The sequence below is a fragment of the Arachis stenosperma genome, chromosome 1 (genome assembly GCF_014773155.1).
Source record: "Arachis stenosperma cultivar V10309 chromosome 1, arast.V10309.gnm1.PFL2, whole genome shotgun sequence".
Taxonomy (NCBI): domain Eukaryota; kingdom Viridiplantae; phylum Streptophyta; class Magnoliopsida; order Fabales; family Fabaceae; genus Arachis; species Arachis stenosperma.
In genome coordinates, this window is record NC_080377.1 from 120,012,883 (window position 1) to 120,032,557 (window position 19,675).

The 19,675-nt window shown below is 35.7% G+C and overlaps 4 protein-coding genes across 6 annotated transcripts; 2 read left to right on the forward strand and 2 right to left on the reverse strand.

Annotated features, from left to right (window-relative positions):
* Nucleotides 1-519: 519 nt before the first annotated feature.
* Nucleotides 520-6,348, reverse strand: LOC130968728 (protein S-acyltransferase 24). Of its 2 annotated transcripts, none has more exons than XM_057894160.1 (13): nucleotides 5,779-6,348; nucleotides 5,305-5,445; nucleotides 4,399-4,511; nucleotides 3,722-3,801; nucleotides 3,461-3,624; nucleotides 3,054-3,192; nucleotides 2,854-2,953; nucleotides 2,537-2,594; nucleotides 2,247-2,324; nucleotides 2,028-2,126; nucleotides 1,448-1,526; nucleotides 1,204-1,352; nucleotides 520-1,082 (listed from the first exon to the last, which is right to left on the reverse strand). In XM_057894160.1, exons 1-13 carry the CDS (start codon nucleotides 6,037-6,039, stop codon nucleotides 627-629), a joined length of 1,917 nt encoding a protein of 638 aa, XP_057750143.1. In that variant the 5' UTR covers nucleotides 6,040-6,348; the 3' UTR covers nucleotides 520-626. The 2 variants fall into 2 exon arrangements, with proteins under 2 accessions (XP_057750143.1, XP_057750152.1); XM_057894169.1 differs by lacking the exon at nucleotides 5,779-6,348 and adding an exon at nucleotides 5,520-5,753.
* A 3,884-nt stretch (nucleotides 6,349-10,232) lies between these two features.
* On the forward strand, nucleotides 10,233-12,309 carry LOC130968953 (phosphopantothenoylcysteine decarboxylase subunit VHS3-like). Its single transcript, XM_057894513.1, has 3 exons — nucleotides 10,233-10,544; nucleotides 11,576-11,625; nucleotides 11,718-12,309. The coding sequence occupies exons 1-3, from the start codon at nucleotides 10,413-10,415 to the stop codon at nucleotides 12,070-12,072; spliced, it is 537 nt and encodes a 178-aa protein (XP_057750496.1). The 5' UTR covers nucleotides 10,233-10,412; the 3' UTR covers nucleotides 12,073-12,309.
* A 900-nt stretch (nucleotides 12,310-13,209) lies between these two features.
* On the reverse strand, nucleotides 13,210-14,591 carry LOC130969671 (triphosphate tunnel metalloenzyme 3). Of its 2 annotated transcripts, XM_057895519.1 has the most exons (2): nucleotides 13,689-14,587; nucleotides 13,210-13,471 (listed from the first exon to the last, which is right to left on the reverse strand). In XM_057895519.1, coding segments are annotated over exons 1-2 (606 nt in total). In that variant the 5' UTR covers nucleotides 14,294-14,587; the 3' UTR covers nucleotides 13,210-13,470. The 2 variants fall into 2 exon arrangements, with proteins under 2 accessions (XP_057751502.1, XP_057751509.1); XM_057895526.1 differs by lacking the exon at nucleotides 13,210-13,471 and having other exon boundaries at nucleotides 13,688-14,591.
* Nucleotides 14,592-14,718: 127 nt separating this feature from the next.
* Nucleotides 14,719-16,021, forward strand: LOC130969687 (uncharacterized). Its single transcript, XM_057895536.1, has 3 exons — nucleotides 14,719-14,959; nucleotides 15,356-15,408; nucleotides 15,503-16,021. Exons 1-3 carry the CDS (start codon nucleotides 14,819-14,821, stop codon nucleotides 15,843-15,845), a joined length of 537 nt encoding a protein of 178 aa, XP_057751519.1. The 5' UTR covers nucleotides 14,719-14,818; the 3' UTR covers nucleotides 15,846-16,021.
* The last annotated feature ends 3,654 nt before the right edge of the window (nucleotides 16,022-19,675 follow it).

Sequence of the window (19,675 nt, forward strand, 5' to 3'; positions counted from 1 at the left end):
ACTGAAAAAAATACCGTAAAAAACAAGAAAAATGCAAGAGAGGACGGAAAACGAGCATCTATTACATACATCATCTTTTACTCGTTTAGTAAGATTAGAATAAAAAACATTAATAATTTAAAGAGAATACTGACATAAAAATCATAATTGAAATTGTTAGATAATAATTTCATTAAATAAATTAAATTATTTGATCATTCTTAACTATTATCTTTGTATAAAAACATCTTTGTATGAACAAACATCAGTATACCATTCATACAATAATAACCGCGTTAACGGACGAGCATCATTAGCTAGGTTATCACTTATCAGTCATACGTAGCAGTAGCATCTTTTTATTTATTTATTTATTTATTGGGGTGAGCTACTAGCATCTTTTAACTTCGGTTTCAAGGCGAAACAAGTTCGTTATCGGCTATAATCGCGAATTGAATTACTTACAAAATGGAATATAAGAAAAATTAAAATGATGGGCATGAGAAGAGAAGAGGAAAACAGAGAATTGCACTTTGGTGATGGTAGAAAAGAGCCATAAAAAATTGAATATTAACGTAAAAACTAACATGGATGTGTGTGCCTATGATATACATCATTACAATTGGGTACAAGCGGACGTGTTAATATCATGAAGAGGGTGCAACTATGCTGTTCCGTCCAAGGCCAAGACCTAAGCCCAATGGGATGCTTTCATTTCTGGCTTTGCCATGGTTATTGTGACTACAATGTGCAGAATGAACATGGCCATTAACATGTCCATGACGGTGACCGTGATTGGAACTACTGGAATTCACATTAATAACATGATGCCCATTTGTGCGTTCAGAATGAGAATGAGAACGAGAATGGGAGTCCCCGTTTGCGAAGTTCGAGCCCCTTCCGATGTTCGTCATTCCAATACCCTCCTCTGAATCGCCTAATTCATCAATACTTATATCTTCGTTGTACCCATTGATCAAGAAATCAGAACAGTTCTTCTTGCAACCATGATCATATGGGTTTCTGAATCTACCATTTGGACCTCTGAGGTAGCTATACCGCATTGCGTTTGCCATTTCATTTGTTGTAGTATTGCGCGAAATCTGGGTTACAGAAAAAAGGAAGGGCATACTTTAGGTCAAATGAGAGAAAACTTCTGCATCAGATCCAAATACATAGATGAAAGGAATTGAAAACAAAATGATGCTTCCAAGGCAATCATACCTGACTAGCCTGAACAAAAGTCAAAGCAAACACGCCAAAAAAGAGGAAAAAATCAGCAATTATAAATGATATTGCACCAACGTGTTCCTTGCCAACATACTGAAGCCATGCTCCAAATGAGGAAGGAGCCATTGGATCGGTTAACACCCCTGTATGTAGAAAATTAGTTTCCATCATCAGTCTATATTTCAGAAAAAAGAGCATTGGTAACATTTAACTCATTATGTCTCAACAACAAACATACTTGAAAGAGTAACTCCACCGGTTATTATCATTGCTGAAACTTCAAGAACAAGAAAGACAAAGAAATCCCATTTGTTCTTCTGTAAACATAAATGAAACAAAATGAAGTCAATACATCTAAAAGAGACAAGAGGGGAAAAAAGAGAGGGGGGTGGGGTTTCAATTCAATGAGTTGGACAAAGCAAGTTGCATACTTAATCAAGGAAAGAATAATTATGTTAAAAGAATAAAAATGGCAGTTCACTCTATTAACAAAGTGGGAAAGTAATGAAGGTCTATCCTAACTTATTCTACAAATGTATATGGCATATCTTAACAACAAAATAGAACAATCCATCATAAGAATGGTATAACACAAATTAAAAACTCGATAGTCACTAACATACCACAAAATCAACATAGACCTATTTAAATTGTCTGCACCATATAAATACCCAGAAGGAAACAGGAAAAAAATATCTGAGGCTTATCTTTCTACCTACACCCTTCTGTTCAATTGAATTCACTGACAAAATGAAAAAGCTTACTTTACTCGACTAGCATTTAAATGACAGTCATGTACATTGATCAACCAGAAGTACCTTCCCAATGCAGTTGGAAACCCAAGGACAATGGTGGTCAAATTGTTCCACACAGCGGTCGCAAGTAGAACAGTGTTTTGCACGAAGAGGCCTGACAATCTAAGGAAAAAAGTACTATGAAATTGTGTACAAAATCATTTAAAGCAAGGGTACACAAATTGAGCTAGTAAAGAATGCATCCAACAAGAAGTCAGGTGAACAAAAGAAAGCATTGTTCACCTTGCATGTTGCACAGAGCTGGGACCAATTTCCAGCTAGCAAAGCAGGATTATTTATCTCAATCTTCAATAGAGGCTCCTGCAATAAATCATTAAACCTTTCGATGTTAATGCCATATACACTTATTATATGTATTGAACATATCAAGAGGAGAATTGATGGGCTCACGAGATATTACAAAAAAGAAATCACCCAAGGTAGAAATGGAGTTTATACAATCTTGGGGATGAGAGGGTGTGGGCGAGAATCAAAGTATAGACAAGGATCACAAAGAACAGAACAAAACTCACATCATCTTTCATATTCTGTGTGTCACTCTTATTTAATCTGATGAAACCTGGATCCTTGCTGTAAAAAGGTTAAAAATAGAAAGATTAACAAAATAAGATAACAAAACAAATGACAACTATCTCAAGTAATATCTCAGGTATTTGAAAACAAGAACCATCCAAATATGGATAGAACAGCAACTCATAATATGCATCTATTTATGTGTCAGTTCACATGGCACATTGAAGCTATGTTTCTTTTACATATAGTAGCCTATAGCGTATTCATGAATCATCAGAAGCTATAAAGTCTAAACTCTAAAGTCCATATCACTTACCTGCTACACCTGTAAAACATAGCCAATCCAACAGTTGCAAGTAAAACTCCAAGCCATGCAAGAAGGCCAGTTGCAGCTGTCAGCTTTGGCAGATTTGTTGCTGCAGACGGGACAGAAACGTAGTAAGGAAACCATCAAATAGACATGTAACTGTTCACATGCACACAGCTTATTTCATGTGTAGAAGTCAAGATAGATACCCAATATGACGGAATGAATATATGTGACCAAGAGCAGAAAAATTATACACCAAAGTATGGGAGCAAGTCCTAATTTGGAAATCTTCCCAAGACGACTGTTCCCATCACAGCGTTTGTCAAGCAGCCTCCGGGCATTTCCCTACATAACAGATTCATCAAATTTAAAATAAAACAAAAAAGGCTTTTTATTTGCAACTGGTCAATACATGAACCAAATATAACAAAAATGCTAAGCAGATTTGGAATTATTCATCAAGATAAGTTGGCAAAATTTGCAAGGCATATATTTGGAATTAACAACCCATAGAAATGTGATTCTATTTTGGATGCAAATATATTTTGAAAGGAGGGAGAGCAGATGACATTGTTCTAAACAACTGACAATATTTTGGTTATAAAACACGTACAAGGAAAAAAGCAACTTGTCTGTGATTCTTATCAGAAGCTAGTTGTGCTGGTGTAAGGCCTGTATTATCAGTCACAATCAGGTCTTCCTTCTTGCCAGCCTGTACCAAGACAGTACAAGCCTCCAAGTTACCCCTAATAGCAGCCCAATGAAGAGGAGTGCAACCTGAATAAACAAACAGAAATAGGAAAGGCTATAATGCTTTGAAAATTTGAGATCAAATCATCGCTAACAAAGTTGAGGTTAGAGCTATCTAGCATACCCTCTTTGTCTTGTCGTCCTCTATGTGCATCAAGAAATAATAGAAGACGTATACAATCAGCAAAACCTTTGTAAGCAGCCCTGAAATTCCAACCAGTAGAGAAGAATTCAAGCATTTCATAATGAAGAATTACACCTTTTATTCAATGAAGTACGACCTTTTCAAACATCTCTCTAAATAGAAAATGGACACATGAAACCAAAAAGAATGGCACACAAAGTAAATGAAGACTGTAGTGTACCAAGAGAACTTACACGGCATATATTCCAAGCATCTCCATATTAGAATAATCGAATGTAATTGGAAAATGGAAACTTAATATTGTCAAAGGAAGATTAGGACTGGACCATATGATTTTAAAACCATTTCAAAATTTTCATTCTCAGCTTGGACAAATTTTGGATCTACTTCCCACATTATGATTCCACTTATATTCTTCCAATGAACTTCTAGGGTCAATTTCTGTTTTCGATAACCAAACCAACTACAGCAAAAGTTTGAATGGGGAGGATAACATGATGTCATAACCAAGCAAAAACATATCAGAGAGACTCATACTAAAAATGAACTTGTCACTTGTCCGTGTATCAAGCTATCAGCTCCAATGAAGGGCCATGCTTGACTGCAGAGCAGTGAATCAAATAGAAAAAGAAGTCTGAATGCAAATTCTTGATTACCAATGCAAGGGGCTTCTTCCATCATTATCAAGAACATCGGGGTCAGCATTCCATTTTGAAACAATGTGGTAAATGAAAGCTGTCTGACCATATTGAGAAGCAACATGGGTTGTCTGCATCATAATAAATAAAATCAACAATTTTACCTACACAGAGCCTTCAAGCAAAAGAAGAATTCATAACTACCAACTTAGTCCAAGTACCCACAGATACAGACGAACAATTGCAAGGGACAGATAACAAACATTGACAGCTAGAACAAATAATCTGTTTCTTTTAGATTTTTCTTGATTCAATTTCTTTAGACATTCATCAAGATTCAATTCATAATTATAGACAAATATAGAAGGGCTTCATTTTTTACTTTTATTCCATATTGAAATTGACAATAGCAGGACAAATTTGGATAGCTATATATATGGTTGGTTTCTAGGGAAAGAGTACATAATAGCTCACTAATCGAGTGCACTTATGCCAAAGATGAACGAGGCTAAGCAATCTGCCAAAGCTATGGCATGTTGAAATGAATTGGTTGGGGAGGGCTAAGTATGGATATGACAGCGGAAATAGACCGATTTTATATCACCCTTCAATTCGAATTAGCAAAAGCAATGTCTCCTTGCATAATATGGATTCCAAACATTCATGATCTGGACTGGAGTGAATGTTAACTTTCATTAACAAAATTAATCAAGATATGCAATGATGACAACATTTTCACGGGTGTGAACATCCAATATTTATGAACCTCCAATAGAGTTGGCCAAAAGGACTAGCAGGCAACAACAGGAGGCTGGAGGCAATGGCATGTCACTCTAAAAGCTCACATTTCTAAATTCATGATTTTGATCCTTACCCCAGTGATATCCAGATTCCTGAAAAAAGAAACAACCAAATCAATCTAACCTGATATCCATTCATATCAGCAGCGTTCAGTCGGGCACCCTCTTGGAGTAAAAGCTCCGCAGCCTGAATAGCACCTCGAACTGCACTCCAATGTAATGCTGTCTGGCCAGTATGATCCGTGGCATTCACATCTCCCCCATGCTGCCAATCAAAACAACAACAAATGATTAGTCATACTCAATTTCCATTTCCATCAACCACGCATGATCAACTACCTGTCTAGCTGAGCCAAGCTACCATACAAATTCTAAAACTAGAACCATCATCATCATCGATTTCTCTTATACAGCTCCAACAACAAAAAAGCATAAGCTCCTACAATGCAAGAGTAAACACTGACACAATCAACGCTTTCAGGGAATGCAGGACACAGCAGCGAATCTGGGAAAAAAGAGCTTCAAGAGCTCGAGCTAGAGCTTAGAAAAACGCAAAAATAAAAAATAAAAAATCAACAACAAACCAATGAAAAAGAACCTCAATGATGTACTGAGCTGCCGCAGTGCGGTTGTTGAGAGCCGCCCACTGGAGTGCGTAGTAGCCAAGCCCATCAGGCTCCGACACGCTGCATCCCTTACGCTCCACCAGCCTCTGCAGCTTCTCTAGATCCCCGTACGCCGCGGCGGCGTACACGTCGTTGCGGAGACTCTCTTCCGGGACGTCGCTGGAAGCTGAGGGCGGCGATTGATTATGATTGGTGGATTGGACCTCCTCGACGACCTCGATCTCGGACGACATAGCTCCGCGGCTCGAAGAGTTGAGTGAAAGAGAAGAGGGGCGTGGAGATCGATAATTTGAAATTGGATTGGGACGGTTGACTTTGGAATTGCAGAATTTAGGGAAGAAAATGAGGAAATTTCTTATTAGTAAATTTTAGGGTTTTTCTGGGAATATTAGAGAGAAATGAAGAGAGAGAAAGAGAGAGAGAGAGAGAGGGTTCGGGTCTTGGCCGACGGTGTTGACCGGAGCCCTCTGATGAGCAATGGAATCAAAGAGGCCAACACACGCGAAGACACTCAGAAAGGGATAGAATACCGAAGATATAATTTCGACAACTCGGTGGTGCCACTTCCTATTTTTATATTCTTTTCATTTTTTTCTTTGCATTGTTGGGGAAACTTTTATATTCCGTATTTTGCTTTCAAAATATCGTCATAACAAAACATAAATTTATATTTTAAGTTTAACTATTTTATTGAATATATAGTTTATCATTTTATTTTTTAAATATTAAATTTAAACTTATATAAACGCATGAATTGATTTACAATTACAATTATACACTTTATTACGTATCCCATCCTCATCATGAACGAGTTCCTTATAAAGGTATCTTGTCCCTAACATAGATGAAATAAATAAAGAAGGATTAGACGATTAGTAGTGTATCTAGTCTACAAACTCATTCATATGAACGTATTTCTCGTATATGTTTAGGGACGAGATACATTCATAAAAAACTCGTCTATATTAAAGATAAGTTCGTTTTTCATATTTTACAAAATCTCTCCACTTCATTTTCTTTGGAGAATTTTTGTTTAGTATGTCTTTCTGGTTGGGTATTAATTCGTTGGTGATGATGCAAACACATGCCGTGGATATCAACGGTTGAATGCGACTACATATATTGCTGCAATGCTCGACTGTGTGGTTGGTATAACTGAATTAGTTGATTATTTCAATATTACTGTTATTAGACTGATTTTGTTAATTTATGTTAGATAATATTAATTGTTGTTTAGTTTATATATTCATGTTATAAGGTGATTTTGTTAGTTTAGGTTAGATAAGAATGATTTTAAAAAATATGACTATGATAATATCTTTTCTAATAATTTTATTTTAATTACTTTAAATTAGTTAGACTTTTTTGTTGCATAATAAAATACCGTTAAAAAATTTATTTAATTTATGTTGACTATTTTGAAAATATCGAAATGGTTAGTAGGACTTTTTTTAGTTTTTTTTTGTATTTTTTTAATTTTTTAAAGAAACTAAAATTGTTAGTTAGGATATTTTTATAATATTTTATTTCATATTATATTATTTATTCCAAAAAATCATAGTTAGTTCATTAGTGGTGTTAGTATTGGTTTTTATTAGTTATTAATTATTTCATATGTTTGCAGTCGATGGTGCTTCATTCTAGGCGGATGTTCCCACGTTATACCTTCTCTATATATTATGTTGTCAAACATCAGGGAGGCAGGATTTGAGTATGCAGCAAGGCTAAGGGATTTTTGTTTCGACAAGTTTCACCTACTGTAGGGCGAGTATACCATCACTTTTAGGATGTGACATATCATCTTGAATTTCATACGGTTTTATTGGTGGTTCTCAACGAGATTTCTAGACGCACCATCAAAGATCGACATGGAATTGGATGGCAGAGCTACTGGGAGCCATGCCACTGCAGCAACTGGAGGGCAAGAAGGAGAGTTTTTCAATTAAGATGATGTGGTTGAGACAAAGGATGTAGCAGATTCCTGCTGATGCTAATCGTGACATGTTGTGACAGTACACCCGATGCTATATCATGATGATGATTAGCGGGTACTTGATGACGGACAAGACCAACAATCAAGTCTATATATAGTGACTTTCCCTCTTTATAGACTTGCAAACATGCAGAAGATTATCATGGGGATCAACGATCCTTGTTTGGACGTATAAATTCTTTAGCATTGTAGCTTATCGGACTACTCCAAACATAGCTGGATGCCTCATTCTGATCGTGAGCTGTATATACCATAGACAGAATGAAAAGGGGTTAGGTTCCTTTCACGTGCTTTAATTTTGTGCACGTCCACCAGATAGACAGTGAAAAGAAAGATGGGCTCGGTCCAATCAGTGTCAGATGCTCCTGTTAATGTTGATAAGTTCTTGAAGAACACTGACAACGAAGATAATGTGTAGTGGCCAACTAAGTGCAGACTTGGTATGACCGGTGGGGAGGTTGAGTCAGGGAGGAAGTGATGGTCAGAGCAAACACGAGACCCAACCATGAGTAGTTGGATTGGTGAATGTGTGAGTGTAGGTTTCGATTCTTATCACAGGATAGTGTGCTTGCTGACCCTACAATTGTGCCGCTCTCTAATGATCTTCAATTAACAGCGACACAACCTCGTGATCACATATAGCTCCCACCAGATGCACCCGCCCAAGGCGAAGAGGTCAGGCCAGGTAAAAGGAGGCGAGGCGGGGAGCAGGTGGGAGATAGCTGAAGGGTGCAGGTCGCAGAGAGGCTAGCAGATCAGGTGCTAAAGTGCGAAGGGTAGTCAGACAGAGACGTATGATCGGAGAGTAGAAGTAGTGGGTGGACATGGAGTCGGGAGAAGAGGCGGAGTTCAACAAGTATGAAAAGTTTAGGGATGACTTGTTCTATGACATCTTTGACGACTCACTACCACCAGATTAACAGTTTGTCAAGTATGTCATTCCTGGCATACCATATGTCGTTGAGGAGGAGGAGAGGGAGGTGGAGAGCTATATCACATTTGAGACATTACTCGCGCAGATAGTGCTATAGTCCAGAGGTTGGCAGACCAATATCTCCAGCATTGTGATGCTGTAACCGACACCTCATCAGTGGCACTATCACCACCACCTCCTTCACTTCTCCTACCACTTGGGGTCACTTAGCTGTAGGTACCAACGTATGTGTCTCCTCTTTCAGTGGCAACCATTATTGGGGATCATCACAGCCTGGACAGTATGCTACGCCACCTTCAGTGGACTATGGTTGAATGATGGATCCACACTACTCACAGCATGCGCAGCCGCCTGGGTATCCATAGTACTATAAATATCCACTACAACCATAGTTGTATCCACTACTTCTACTGCATCCACAGGATCTTCCACCACAGTCTTATGTGGCACATTTACCACTACAACTTCAACTTCAAAGGCCTACCTGCTAAATTCAACCGCTTACATGCGACGCAACTGGTCGTTTACATCATCTACCTCTCCTTCTACTCCATAGTCATTATTATGTATTAAAAATGTATATTATGAAAGCAATGATATATAAAATGGTAAATTACCTACAAATTATATATTTTGATAAATAAAAGAATTAAACTATTTATTAAAAAATAATTATTTTTTTATGGAATTAATAGTCAAATTAATTCTTTAAAAATGACTCTTTTTTAAATTTGTCTTTGAAATATTTTATCAATTAAATTGGTCATGTAAAGATTATAAATTAATCATTTCATCATTCAGTCACTTAATTAACAGTTTTCATGAACATTAACTCACATCATATGTAACATCTAGTATGTTTAAAGATGTTGAACAAATATATTTATGAAAATTTATCAATTTAGTGTTATTAGGTTATATTAGGAATATGATTTATATAATTAAAAAAATATACTAAACTAATAGATTTTCATAAACATATTTGTTTAGTATTCAATTAGATATATTAAGTGTCATGAATGCTATCAGTTAATATTTTATATCATTAATTATTGACGGAACTATTAATTGATTAATGAAAGTACAAAAATAATTAATTTGTAATTTTTAAAAGACTAATTTGATTGGTAAATTATTTTAGAGATAAATTTTAAAAATAATTTATTTTTTAGGGATTAATTTAACCTTTAACTATTTTTTTATGACTTAACACACATTTTAAATGTAAAATATTCAAAATACAATTAATTTACCAAACAAATTACATCTCGAGTATATTTGAAATCAATTTATTGAAATTCTTTTTATATTCCAAATGCAGAAATATTTATATTTATTTTATATATACTACATCTAAAATATGCTTCATAATTTAAATTGATAAATATCAGATATTTTTTTATATGTTATAAAAAATCTGCAATTTTTTATTTGATTTTTAATGTGAAACAAACACAATTTATTATCTTTAGAAAAAATTGAAAAACAACAAAAAACTAATCAATACCATACCCATGGGATTTACCATAACCGACCGAACCTCTTCCTTCTTTCCAGTCTTCCACTCTCTTTAGTCTCTTGTTTCTCTTGTTCTCTTCTTCTGCTCACTGCTCTCCTTGGAATCGTTTTCTCTCTTTCCCAGTTCTCGTTTTTAGGGTTTCAATCACCGCTTTTGTGCAATGAAGGACCTATCATCTTCTTCTCCTCCCGGCTCCGTCCACATCACTCTTCTGCTACCCTCTGCGGTTCAAGCCATGGCATGGCATACTGTTCTTGCAGTGGCAAAATCTTTCCTTTGCCTTCTCATTTTGGTATCTTCACAAAAATCCTCTTTCAATTTTTGTTTCTGAGAATATTATTAGTTCTAAAGTGTTCTTCAATTATCGTTAATAGCTTAGGTAATTGGTGTTCCTAAATTTTTTTTTTTAATTTTAATTCTTGCTCTCTATATGCTCATGTTGTTTCAGGCTATATAATTTTGTACAGGGTTGGTTTTCAATTCTAACTTTCGTTCCTTTAATCATTGTTATTTAGCAGAATTTAGGGTTTTTGATTTCCTAAAGCCTTACCGGTAAGTCTTTTGGGCCAAAGCTAATAGGCAGCTCATAATGTTAAATTTTATGGTGAACAACATCTCTTTTCTGTGTGTGACCGTGCGTAAAGGATTGAACTTGTTCTAGGTTGGTACACAGAAGATTGCAGGAAAACACTTCTTTGTCATTGTTCTTGTTTGGGGTGTACTTTATTTGTCAACAGGGATGTTGCTTTGTTTGGTTATAGTGCAAAATTTGTCTCTAGTTGAGTTCTAAAGAGTAGTGGCTTGGTCTTCATTTTTCTATATTATGTCATTGTTTTTGCCAGTCTTTTCAGACATCATTTACTGCAAATTCACAAGCCTTAATTATGGTCTTCATCTTTGAAGTTTTAACATGTCATTCAAGGGAAGCCTAGGTGCGGGTTCTCTTGCAGACTGTGTCTGCATACGTTGCATGCTTGGTTTTGAAGTTTCTTTCTTAAACTTTGAGTTGTATATTCTTAGATCTTAGATATGAAATTTATAATTTCTTATGTCTGATCCTTTTTAAATAATAAGGGACGTTTTTAAATAATAAGGGTCTGTATTGCTGTTGCAAACAGTATTGTGGAGCTTAGTTTGTTTCATTGATGTTTGCTTTAGAAGCTAAGTGCAATTTGTTGTATTGCAATCATAATTCCCATATCATATAATTTGATTCCATGCTATGATTTTTGTGGTCTGTCATAAGCTTAAGTAAACTAGGACCATCAATATAGTAGCACAATCTTTCATATTCTTATGTCTTTATTTTTGTTTGAAATCCAGACTGGATCTCTGGTGGCTGACATCAATAATTCAGTGACAATGGATCGAAGGTGAGAATAAATTTACACTCCTTTTGGAGAGTATGTTCTGATTTTATGAAATGGTAAGTTTTGTAGCGCTGACTTGTGTTTGTTCTTTTTAGATTACCTATTGATGAACTCTGTAAGGGAAATGATACTTATCTTAAAAGCAAGGATGGTGATTCAGATGAAGACGAAGATGAGGAAGACGATGATGATGATGCAAATGAACAGGATGACGAGGGAGGAGATGAGGACTACTCAGGTGAAGAAGGTGATGAAGAGGCTGATCCTGAGGATGATCCAGAGGCTAATGGTGCAGGAGGAAGTGAGGGCGAGGAAGACGATGATGATGGTAATGAGGATGATGACGACGACGATGGGGAAGGTGGTGATGAGGAAGAGGATGAAGAGGAGGATGAGGAAGAAGAGGAAGATGATGAGGTTCCACAGCCTCCTACTAAGAAAAGGAAGTGAAAGTATAGTAATGGGTAACGGATACAGTGTTCTCATTCACTCCTTTGTAATGCCCTAGTGAGTCTTAGTCCTTAGGACAGAAGGTTTATTTTCAAGTGGATCTATAGTATAAATATGCTATTATTGTTACTGGTGTTAGTTTTTGGTAATGTGATTATTGCTATTTGGTATGTGTCATAGTTAAACTGTAGTAATTTCTTTTAAGAAAAATAATTATAGGCATGGGCTTTGTTTTCAGTGCGTGATTTTAGCATACAGATGACGAAAATGTTTGGGAAACAAGAATTTTCAGCCTCAAAATCTTTAATTTTTACTTTGTTGTAATGGGAGAGAAGCAAAAGACAGCATGTTGGTGAGAGTGAAGGAGAAGGGAACGGTTGAGGGAAGGAGGATAGATTTAGGGAATTCACAAAATATTAAAGGTAAAAATAAATAAAAAATTTGTGTCCAACAAAATTTGTGTCTCAACTTCCTGAAGAGACACAATTCACATCTATTGTGTGCAATCATGTGTCACTGTGTCTTTCAAAAAATTGTGTTTCTCTAACCAAATGCTAGATGTGCGTCACCGTGTTTTTGTATTAGATGGACTACTCACTAACCAAACACGGTCTAAATCTACATCAAAATGAAAAGTTGAAGCTTTTTTACTTGTTTGTTTTGTTTTAATTTTAAGATTTTTTAGTTACACTATTGGAAATGCTATTGAGCTAAATGAAAGATTTCCTCATGTGTTGAGGAGACACGACACCAGAGGAAAGGTGACAATAATAATAACAATAATTCAATCAAACTTGGAATTTAATTTTAATGCAAATTTAGATGTGACGTTATATAATTGAATACACATGTAAAATTATTTTACACCAACAGTACATTATAATTAAATTCATCAAACTTGTCAAATCATTTATGGTTCTTAAATATCATTTCACATTAAAATAACTATGCCTACACGCAAGTCTTTACCAATTTATAAGTAGTTCTTCGTTCTCTTCATGCAAAAATTTATTCATCACAGAATTATCCACAATAAATACTGCGGAAGCATGCTTGTGCGTTGCATAGCTTAATCTAATAATCTCATGTCAAATTAGCTTGTTGCCCAAGTCGGATAGAGTATTTAGTCACCGGAACTTAAACACTTGCAGCACTAGACTGGCAATTCGTTATACGAAGCAACGTTAATTTGATACATACTCAGTTTGACCAAGGCAAGAATAGCAATGATCTCAGACTTCAATTAGATAATTACAAATAGTTTTCTTATTAGAATGACAAATGCAAATGGCTTATTCATCAGCCAAAAAAACAGTAAAAAACCGAAAATATAAATAGTCCTCTTGAGGACAAAGCGGGTGCAGTCACCAATCTAGATCGGCATTCAATCATCAGTAACCTACAAAACAGAACATCATCATAACAACAATGTCAGAAATCTATGCAACTAAATTGAAGATTCTTTTGGGGAAAATGGCTGTTATTCCAACCACAATTGAATTGGGGAATTTTCTAAAGCATACCACATTCCACCACGACATTCAAACAAACAAAATGTTCTAATGCAATGTGTAGAAGAATAATCATTCAATTAAAAAGATAGAAACTTCACTCACTATGGCAGTTTCCCAGAACGAAAAATTGCAAATTTGGACATCAAGGAGTACGAGTAATCAATCCCATTCTCCTTCAAGAACTCCTCCAGAACCCGCTTAGCCTCATCAGGATCAGCACTCTCGCATTCAATTTCGTAAAGAGTCCCAAAATCAAAGCTTGTCTCATCCACCTCCAATTTCAAACCTTTCCACTCATAAACGCTTCTAATGTTCCCGAAACCCCCCAAACCCACGAATCCTTTCTCCCCCTTCACCCCAAACTCATTCCTCACCCTTTCCAAAACCCTAGATTCCACCACCCCAAGCTTCCCAGGCTCCGCGACACAATCAAGACCAACCCTAGGGTTAAGATCTTCCTCGTCTTCCTCCACACGGCTCACGCCGTCGACCAAAACAGCCTTCGCCTTGAGCGAAACGACGCAACGCTCGTCGTCGTTGTAGAACCGGAAGCGGAGCACCGCACGCTTTGACGAGAGCTCCGAATCGGCGCCGTCGAAGAAGAGATTGCGCTGACGGTGGGTTGCGGCATGGAAGGGCGCGAGCAAGGCGATGACTCTTCGGTGCGAGTCGGCGTTGGGGAGGCGAAGCTTCACTTCGACTTCCATTGGAGAATGGAGCTGTGAGAGAGAGCGGATGGTGAGGGAGGAGGGGAATTTAAGGAGAAAGGCCGATGCGATGCGATTTGGAAGAGGGATCTTGGGCGCGATCGAACTGACGAAGGAGAGCGGCGGTAGCGGTGGCGCCAGTTGTGGTGGCAGTGGCGATGCGGCGGCGAGCTTCCTCGAGTTCTTCCTTGTCTTCGATTTTGACTTCGATACTAGTTGGCTTTCTTCTCAGCATTTTTGTTGAGAGAGTGAGTGAGACTCAGATTGAGAATCAGAGAGAGAACGTCGCATTTGCACGAATTTGGAATCCGCTTAACCCTACGATCCATCATCCACCACTTTCGGTTCGGGTCTGACCCGCTTTCTAAAAAAAATCCACCATTTGGATTACGTGGAAGCATGCCATTCGCTGTGACGGTATCAATTTGAATCGCAAAACCCTAACGGGATGGTCTAGGGTTTACGTTTTCACACCCAAACTCAAATTTCTTGACCACTCCCCAGCCAGTGTAGTTGTAGAGTAGAATGGAGGTGGCTGTGGTTCGGAGTCTCGCCTTCAATGACGAGAAGACCTTTTCGGTGCCGTCTTTTGTGGAGGCCATGGTGGTCGACTCTCTCCTTGCTGTTGCTGCTGCTGCCAAATCTCTCGCTTACCTTCTCATTGCGGTATTCCCTTAGCAATTGTTCTTTTTGTTAGTGTGATTCTTACTTGCTGTGCGTGTTTTGAGCTATTAATGGTGTGTTTTTGTTCTTTCTGGATCTGTTATGCTGTTTTTATTCATCAGTATTGGTACCATTGCATACCTTAGCTTCAAGAGGATATTTTCCCTCTGTTGTGTGGGATTGAAACCTATGCTTCTCTGTTTTATGTGGCTATAATGGTTTATTCTCTGCAAACTCTTTCTTGAGTTTCAACTTTCAACATTGCAATTATATAAGCTTAGAGGATAATTATGCCTGCATATGTTTCTACATGATTTGTGTATGTTATGGGGTTAGTTAACAAATTATTGTTCATTATTGAATTGAGTAAAGTTTATTTTTTCCTTTTTGGCCTCCCAGTCTCGATCTCTTCTTAGAGATGTCAACAATCCTGTGTCACCAATGGATGGAAGGTAACAATGAAGTTAACTTTATTACTTGGTGTTCTAGTTGTTTTGAGTTCAAAGATCAAATTATCCTGATTTTACTTGATAAATTCTTGGTTAGGTTTCCTCTAGATCAGTTGTTGTACAGGGCAAACCATGCTTCTGAAGAAAACAAGGACACCAGTGAAACAGAGGACGATGAGGATGATGAAGACGGCGAGGACGGAAACGATGATGATGATGATGCAGACGACGAGGACTTCTCTGGCGAAGAAGGTGAGGAAGATGGAGACCCTGATGATGATCATGAGGCCAATGGTGCAGGGGGTAGTGATGACAATGATGAGGATGACGAGGATGACGATGATGGCGAAGATGATGGAGAAGACGGGGAAGATGAAGAGGACGAGGACGATGAAGATGATGAGGAGACCCCGCAGCCACCTTCAAAGAAGAGGAAGTGAGAAATTATATAGTTGCCTTGTATCTTTCCTTTCTGCCATTGTAACCGATTTCTACTTTCTAGTCAAGTTTAGTTCTTAGAGATTTACCACCCTGCCCATGTCACTCCATCATTCCCATGTCTAAGATCGTGTTTTATAAACATCATGATTAATATATGTCATTGTTTTTAGTATTACTGCTGCTTCTTGTGTCCTGTCATCGTCTTTAATGTACCTGTTTATCCAAGTTTGAAGGTAATCAGACTCATCTTTATCGTTAAAGTTTTCTGCTTCTCAATGACTCGTCTTAAAATTTGTTTTCTTTCTGAACAAATTTATCACTTGCCATTAAACTAAGGGAATTTATCAATGTTTTAATCCACAGATTTTATATGAAAAGACTAATCTTTTACTATTTTTCTGAACAGTGATAAGTGAAATTGTCATCATCAAATTCTAATAGCCGGTTGTCTTTAGCTAAAAAAAAGATTAAGGGTTTATCCTAAAATGAAGAATTTGGAGTTATGCATATTTCATTCATGATGGTATATCTCTTCATTTTGACTGGATTTTTTTCATAGTCAAATTGACAGCAGATGATAACATCAGAATTGAATAATTTGTTTATGCATTCCATCATTTTCAATCTCATTGGTATAAGCATGTGCATGTGTGTAGCTCATTACTGGTTGTTTTGCCATTAAAGAACTATAGAGTTGGGACTCACATGTTACAATGAAAAAGCACATTCCAGATTCCACTGTAATATGCATATTTAAAAAGCGAACAATCCACTGAATTGCCAGCATATTAACCGGCCTTCGATGGTTTCCTTCTGTCACCACATTGTAATGCAACAAATTCACCAAAAAATAAAAATAAAAAGACTACTCATCATAGTTTGGAACGCCGTTAAATCCTTTAAAATGTTTAGACTTTAGAGTCTCTCTGCTCTCTATCTTAGTAATTTGAACAAGTATAAAGAACATGCATGTGTCAGGCAAGGATAGTAAATGTTGTTGCAGCATTTTGCCTTCATGTTAATGGACAAGATCCTAATAATTAGGATCATAAAAGTGCATAACAACATGTAAGGTAATAACTATAAATTTTTACTCTCAAGCTGCCTCCTTGTAATGTTTCTCTTTTTTAACTATCATTTTTTGTTTTTTTTTTTGTTGGACCTATTGAGAGACAAATCAAAAATATATATCAAAGCCCACATTGTCCTCCAAATCCAATTAAGCTTCAATTTATCATAATTTGTTTAACAGTTTAACCAAATTATGGATGCTATACATCCATCAATAATTGAGTTTATAACTACAACCAATCCCTGTTTGTTCTTTTGTTACATTTGGATTATGATATAAAAACTTTAGATAACAACTAACAAGCATCAACATATGTTATAGGAAGGTTAAATATGAATATATGATTCATTCCCTTTTTCTTATGGTATACTTTAGCTTCTACATTAACTTGTAAACTCCTATTTTATTCTTTGGTACATTGGTTCGTTTGTAAGTTAATAAAATACAAATTTAAGCCACTGCGGTTGCATAAATGATACTACATTCAACATTGAATTCTAGAAAATGATGAACCTATATTACCAATGAGGGCAATGACATTTGTTTTGAACTCACAAGTCACAAGTTTTTCCTTCTAAGTCAAGATTTTGATACAAAAAATAAAAGGCTAAGTTATAAGAAAATTTAAAGTTGCTAATTCCTTGGTTTCCCCAAGGTATCCTAGTTTGGTCAAAAGGTTAAAAAAAAAAAGAAGCTAATTCTAGGGAAAATAAAACCATGGGTCTCTCTAAAAAGGGTATTATGGATTAATATATGTTCCATATACCATACTATATATTAATTTTATTTTATTGACATATATGAATATTTTTGTAGTAGGTGACATGCCAGCTTAAGAAGGAAATTATAATGGAATCAAAATTTTCAGTAGTAGCTTTCAATGTTAGCTTTGAGTAAACCAAAACAACACCTAACAATGAGACCTCCTTATCTAACCTATGAAAAAAATAAATAAAAATAAAACATTATTGTTTCATTTGATTATTGATTGTTTAGGTCTTGTTCCCATTCACCCCTAATCCAAAAGTGCCAAGATCCGATGATGAGGGATCGCTTTAAAAATTGAAAACAATGCAGTTGGCAACACCCAATATGGACCCAACTAAGTCCCTCCATCAATAATCCTATCTATCTACATAGATTTTATTTTTTGGTCCATAAGATAAGGATTGGATGATTAATATGGAGATAGATAGGGATTGTGCTTAGGTCCACAATAAGGATTCTTTTTTGCCTTTGTAGTAGATCAACAAATTAAAGTTATTAAGAGATATCAAATTTATGGTAATGGAGTAGATATAACAGCAAATTTGGCATGTATAATTTAGAGAGAATTAAGTTACTTCTTATTGAATAAAGTAGAACACTTATTGGATTATATAATTCTACCTAATTAAATGTATCTATGAACTTATTCGGCAAAACAACAATTAGGTTATACATTATTTTATCTTTTTTCCATGCATAATTGCTTATAATAATAGAAGTTGATCTTTGTTACTCTTATATGTTAGGGTTGAAAAGGAGTTGTTAGATACCTTTGAGGAGTTCAATTTTATTTATTTATTTACTTATTTATTTTGTCTTCCTCTCTCCCTCTAGAGGCTCATCTTTAAACGTTCATTGTTAAGTACGGAGTACTATACACCTTGTTAATTCATTAAATCTGAACTCTTTATTTATTATATTTCATTTGAATAGTCTGAATTTAAAAAGGTAACCTGTTAATCAGGTTAACCATTTTTTTTATAAATTTTAGATATTGGGCTGAAATCTAAAAAAAAAAGTATATAAATATTAAAAGCAATATATCATATATACAATTTATTTTTTCAGGAATATAATTTCTAAATGTGGTCAAATTAGTCATTTGACATATTTTAAGTTTGCATTGAAAATGAACATGTAACCACCAAACATGATTACATTGCATGAACTGTACATTACATTACATTCGGAACAAATCTAAAACAATAAATATATCAAATCCTTAATACCAACACTAACAATAAAAAGAAAAATTAGTACCATCAATGCATGCCCACCAAGTTAAGCCTTCCTGGCTTAAATCATGTCCAGTCCAAATCATACTATTTATTACCAGCGAATAACAACAAAGCATGAATCCAAATTAGTTATGATTTATTTATATTTTGAATGATCAAAAAACGAATCTACTTATTATATTTTTTAGCATGTATGACTTTTTAGTCTCTCTGAAACTTTTTACTTTATTTGGAACGTATTAGTATTTGGTATGTATTTTTGTTATAAATTCTTTTTATGTAGAAACTCAGATACAGTCCAGTTAACTTTATATGAAATTGATAGTTGAAAACCGTTAAATAATTTGACATATTTGACTAAATTATTATTTAACGGTAACTGCACCCGAATTTTTACCTTTTTTTAAAACTCATGCTAAAAGCCTATTTCAATAGTGACATATGCTTTTCATTCTCCCCTTGTAATAGAGATTGTGTATATGATTATTTTCTTAAACATGAAAAACGTATAAAGTAAGTATTAAAAAATTGTAATGTACTGATGATTAGAGTTGGAAAACCGTGTTTGAAGACTGTGATAAGATGCAAGTGGTCAAGTTGTTTTCTTTTTGTTGAAAAAGGGTGAAACCATATTTGTCCACTTTACCCATTTTTGTACTTTCCCCACAGAAATTCAGACCATGCTCCCTTACCCCACCACCAACAAACGCGATCAAGAATGCTATATATTATTTTTTTGTATAATTTTTTT